Here is a 6,000-nt window from a genome sequence, read left to right as displayed (position 1 = left end):
ACGCACAGTAACAAGATGTGCGACAAAGGGGCTTACACACGCACAGTAACAAGATGTGCGACAAAGGGGCTTACACACGCACAGTAACAAGATGTACGACAAAGGGGCTTACACACGCACAGTAAGTAACTGTTTAAAACAAAACAAGTAAGTTTGAGGCCAGCCAAGTCACAAAGTGAGTTGCACACAGCCAGGACTATATAGAAACCCTGTTTTGGAAGAGAAAAAGAAAAGAAGCCTGGGTAGGAGTGATGGGTGGGGGAGGGAGGGAGGGAGAAGAAAGGGGAGGAGAGGGAAAGGGGAGGGGAGGGAAGAGAACCCCAGGTACCCAAGTTCCATTCCCAGGGCCCATTTTGTACCATTAACAACTGCCTATATGCAGGGACTTCATGCAGGGACTCTGACTCCCTCTTCTCGTTTCCATGGGCACCAACACAGGTCACATATATTCACACATACATATAGCATTTCTGATTGAGATAAGAACTAATTTATGTCAGTGAGGTGACTCAGTGGTAGAGTACTTGCCTAGCATGTACAAGGCTCTGGGTTCAAAACCCAACACCAGGAAAAAAATTCTTCTCAGTGATCACAATTCTCTTTTCCTTTTGAGCCAGCATTTTACTAGATTGTAATACACATACCACTGTGAGCATCTTTACACTCCCAGGTCTACCTCCATCTCGAGTGGCGGAACTGCACCATCACGGGTAGAAGCTACCACATCAGTCAGCACTGCATGGCCATTTACATGACTTAGCAATGTACACAGGTAACCAACAACAGTTTACAGCCGTGCATAACTTATAAATATACACATGATAGTCTTACGTTACACCATTTAACATCATAGAAATCTTCCATCAACTAATACCATGAATAAAATTTCTTCAAAAAAGAACTAGAGAACTATCAAGCTTTAGAAACTCTAATTTGATCTCTGGCAATAAATATTTTTAGTTGTTTTTCTTGAAGTAACAAACATAACTTGTCAACTTCCGAAAGCTTTCTGCTAATTAAGTGGATATGCTAACAGAATGGCAGTCTACGATGAAAACAACTTGTTGAGCCTGCACCTGTATCAAAGCAGCCATTTCCTTGAGACAATTCTGAGACACAGGTGCCTTACATGAATCCCCCGTCAGATTAAAAGGACATATACACGCGGACCGCTTATCTCAGATGTCACCTTGACATAGCTGGGAAGAAGCTTCAAATGGGGCACTGCCTCCATCAAACAGCCTAAGGGCACAACTGGGAGGCATCTTCTTGATCCCTATACCCCATCATCCTTAGGCAGGTGGGCATGAGCCACGAGCAAGACAATAATGGCTTCTGCTTCAAGTTCCTGCAGCACTGCAGTACCTGCCCTAACTTCCCTCAAGAATGACTAATAGCTTTCAGGATGAAAAGGAATTATTTTCTTCCCAAATAACTTCTTGGTCAATGTTTATCGCAGCAACAGAGAAGCAAACTAGAATAATACATGTCCACATACAATGGGCTGCAAATTCCAGACAAGCTTCAGTCTACACAGCAAGTTCCATGTTAGCCTGGGCTAAATAAATACCAAAGCCCTATATCTTACAAAGCAAACTAAAAATCTAATGATAAAAAAAGAAAAACATATATGGATGTGTAAGTTGAAATACAGTAAAATCACTTGTGCAGAATTAGCAAGGATATTACATGAAAGTTAACATTTTTAAAATTCTAATTCGTAGGTGTAAAGAATAAAATGGTGGGGCTGGAGAGATGGCTCAGAGGTTAAGAGCACTGACTGCACTTCCGAAGGTCCTGAGTTCAATTCCCAGCAACCACATGGTGGCTTACAATCATTTATAATGAGATCTGAATCCCTCTTCTGGAGTGTCTGAAGAAAGTTACAGTGTACTCACATATAATTAATTAATTAATTAATTAAATGGTGCTAATGCTTTCATTCATGTACAATGATAACATCTTTACAAACACCAAAACAGTAAAAAGGCAGGGTACTCTGAATATTCTGAAGAGAGTGGCTGCCTTAGGTGCCACTGGGAATCTACACAGCATCCATCTAAAATAAACTCTCATCTAACAGCACATGAAGGCCACTGTATGAAGGGGAAAGGTGTCAGGCCAACAGGAATCTGGAGCTATACTTCTAAACAAAGAATGTACAACTAGCTCTAATTTTATCTGTATTTACTCTGGATTCTCACAAAAGACTCCTGAAAAAATGGTTCAATGGTTTGCAACAGCCTGAAAAAAACACTGATAGTTGACACTGTAAGACTTGTCAAGGTCTATGTGCTGTTGTAAAATTATATAAGGATAAGAATACCTTGTCAAAGAGCTATAGGCAGCTGAGGGATGCCGAGATCAGAAGCAATCCTCCTCCTGGAAGAAGCCCCCTAACTTCCTGTATGCATACACATACATTTAATAGGAGCAACTAAAGAGAAGGCAAGGAACTTGAGAGTATAAGAGATGACAACATAAGAGGAGTTGGAGAGAGGGAGGGAAACTATGTAATTTTAATTTTAAAAAATCAAATTTAATTAAACAAAAAATCAACTAAAAAAAAAGAGAAAAAAAAAAATACCTTGTCGATTAGGTCTCGGTTGACACAGTTGGGAAGCTGCTGGAGGAAAGCATCTACTATGAGTTTGAGATGAGATCCAGTGCTGGCTTCTTCATCTTCTTGTTCTAATATGAAATCAGTTTTTAGATAGGTTAAACAAAAAAATAAACGAAGGCTGTAAGAACAAGCATCCAACTACTAGTGAGCTGCGAAATGAACCACCTAGAGGATATATGTGTGGTATATGTACATATATGTGTGCAGATTTGTACACCTGTGCAAAGGCCAGAGCAGGTGGAGGCGAGACAGTGTCCAGTTTCTTCCTGAACCTGGAACTCATGTCTTTTGGCTAGGCTGACACCATCTGGTGCCAATGATCCTCCTATCTCTGACGAAGACAATGTTCACCTTGATATAAGTCCTGGGATCAAAACTCTGGTCCTTACAGCTATGTGGTAGTGCTCTTTACCACTGATACACATCTCCAGGCAAGAAAACATATTTTGTAAGGTAGTTCTAAAAGCGTGGGATATTGGGGACATGTCTAATATCATAATACCAAATCATTATAATACTTTAGATACTAGCTATAAATAAACTTTTACCCTTAAACATCCATACACAATAAATAAAAGAAAATCTACTCATTAAAATGCATATAAAAAAATCTAGTCTTTCTATCTGCCTGACATTCATGTTCTGCAATTAACAGCACTACCAATTCTTTCCTTTAAAGAACTAAGCCTCTCCATTCTGCCTAATTTTGAGGGTAGTCACTATCAAAGCACAGCATACTATCATCTGTTGGACCAACTGTATAAGCAGGGCATAGAACTAAAATCCTTCTATGATATTTATACACAGGCAGTTCCTTTAATATCATTAGCTGGTATGAGTTAGGTCTAGAGAATTCACTAGCCACATCTACCCCTTTCCTTACTGATAAAGAGAAAAATTTCTATATAAAAAAATGAAGTAAACAGAGGAAATTAGGATACTAATAGAAAGTATCCTTCTAATTAAACATCCTAACAAGGAATGGAAAGATGGCTCAGCAGTCAGCACTCACAGGAACTTCAGTTTCCCGAAGGCACATTAAACAGCCCACTACTACCTGGAACTCCAGCTCGAGGGAACCCAACACCCTCTCCTGTCCCTGTAGGCACCTGCATATATGCATAGCGTGCATTCACACGGATACATACATGTACAAAGAAATAAAAAAGTCTTTAAAAGAAAAAAAAATGCTAACAAACTCAAAAGTTGCTGGAGATGTAAGATCATTGGTATAGCACTTGCCTGGCCTTGGATTTGATTCCCTCATACTGCAAAAATAAGATTTTAAAAATAAACTAAGCTGGGCGGTGGTGGCGCACGTCTTTAGTCCCAGCACTTGGGAGGCAGACGCAGGTGGATTTCTGAGTTCAAGGCCAGCCTGGTCTACAAAGTGAGTTCCAGGACAGTCAGGGCTATACAGAGAAACCCTGCCTCTAAAAACCAAAATAAATAAATAAATAAACTAAAAAGAAAATATTTAGAAAACAATAAATGTATTTCTTATTACTAAATAGAAAATAAATCAATTTAAAAGACAGATAATATTAACACTGACACAATTTAATTCTCATCATTTCTAATTCAACAATTTTAGAGTAGCTGTCAAACACATTTATGGCAAGTGTCATAACAATGATAATAAAAGATCTAAAATATTCAAGGCTGGAGAGACAACTCAGTGTAGGTTAAGTACTTGTGATCCAAGTATGAGGGCTTGAGTTTAACTCCTCAGAAAGTTATGTAGGCCAGGCACTGTAGCACACATCTATCATGTCACACTGTTCCTGTGGGAGGAGACAGGGGCATCTCCACAATCACAGGCCAGGCAGCCTGGCCTAGGAGGCAAAGAACAAAATAGAGGCCCTGTCACAAAGAAGGTGAACAGCAGGCACTGATGGTCCCAGTTGTCACCTGAGTTCCATATACATGCCAACACACACACACACACACACACGAATTAAAATATTCAGGACAAAAAATATTCAGAACAATGTAAGCAACTTGTTGGGAAAACATTTTTAAAATATTTAAACATATTTATAATTAAAATATTTGTAATACACATGAGTGAAGGTATTATATCATGTTTTTGTTTTAATCCCAGGTGTAAGGCTATGGGGCTGCTTTGACTGCCCACAGTAGCTGACTATGACTTGCCTCAAAGGCATGGTTTTGTCAGCTGCAGATAGTTTCTGTGACATTTGAAATTCTTAGAACTTTTCAGAGGGGATAACTTTTAGAGCCCCAAAGGCAAATTTGTAGCTGTTGGTCGTTTAGGGGGGTTGGTTGCTGTTTTTTAGTAGTCATGCTCAAAAAAGAAATCAATTAGATTTAGGGGTCTCTCAGTCTCCCCACCCCCCAATCTAGTGAGAGTGAAACTAAGGGAGGGAGGGAAAGGTAACAAACTTTAGCTACAATTAGTAAAGCTAAAAGTCACACAGTATTAAGTAACATCCTATTCTAAGTCAAAATCTACATTGTGACTAAATAAAGACAATAGAAAAATAAATATTTAAAAATCCAAATTAGTATTGGAGAGATGGCTCAGTAGTTAAGAATACTTGTTACCAGGGTTTGGCTCCCACCATCCACATGGCTTAGAACCATCCCTAACTCCAATTCCAGGGAATCTGACACCCTCTTCTGAATTCCATGGGCACTAGGAATACAAGTGGTTCACACATACAAGTGAAACACTCATACACATAAAATAAAATAAAAACATTAAGAAAACAACAGAGAATATAAAAGATCTGTATTTTAAGGCAAGAGTTCTGCGTAAAAAGATAACAAATGAAACCTGGTGACACAGTCCTTTACCTTGTTCATCAAGACAAATGAAACCTGGTGACACAGTCCTTTACCTTGTTCATCAAGACAAATGAAACCTGGTGACACAGTCCTTTACCTTGCTCATCAAGAAGTTTCTTTGTAAGATCTTCAGCTTCATCTGCACCTTCTAACTCCAGTGTATCATCATTAATTTCTAAATTCTCCAACTCAAGTTCCAAATCATCAGGACTTGATGCCTCCTTATTATCCTTTGGTTCTTTTGCCTCTGTTTAAAAACAATAAGAAAAGCATAATGGCAGAATATTTGTCTAGCATGCAGGGGACCTTGGGTTCAATGTAGCAAAAATAATCAAAATATATAAAAACAAACAAAAAATATTTTTTTTAATTCAAGGTTAGTTCAAAATCCTGCTCCAGGGCTGAGGAGGTGGCTCAGCGGCTCAGAACACTGACTGGCCTTCCAGAGGCCCTAAGCTTGATCTTCAGCATCCACACTGAGTTCTCGACTATTTGTAACACAGTCCCAGGGGACCTGACATCGCTTCTGGCTTCTAAGAGAATTAGGTGTGCAGACATGCATTCAG

General features: G+C 39.2%; 1 protein-coding gene across 3 annotated transcripts in view; it reads right to left on the bottom strand.

Annotated features, from left to right (window-relative positions):
- Upf2 (UPF2 regulator of nonsense mediated mRNA decay) overlaps positions 1-6,000 on the bottom strand; it is a 105,612-nt gene that overhangs the window by 70,050 nt on the left and 29,562 nt on the right. For all 3 annotated transcript variants that reach the window (XM_021185904.2, XM_021185922.2, XM_021185914.2), the window contains exons 6-7: positions 5,532-5,681; positions 2,588-2,691 (exon numbers count right to left, since the gene is read on the bottom strand). In XM_021185904.2, the coding sequence (XP_021041563.1) occupies positions 2,588-2,691; positions 5,532-5,681 (254 nt within the window). The remainder of the gene's footprint in view (positions 1-2,587; positions 2,692-5,531; positions 5,682-6,000) is intronic.

The sequence above is a fragment of the Mus caroli genome, chromosome 2 (genome assembly GCF_900094665.2).
Source record: "Mus caroli chromosome 2, CAROLI_EIJ_v1.1, whole genome shotgun sequence".
Classification (NCBI taxonomy): domain Eukaryota; kingdom Metazoa; phylum Chordata; class Mammalia; order Rodentia; family Muridae; genus Mus; species Mus caroli.
The sequence above is the reverse complement of the archived record's forward strand: the minus strand, read 5'-3'. Positions and strand labels throughout refer to the sequence as shown.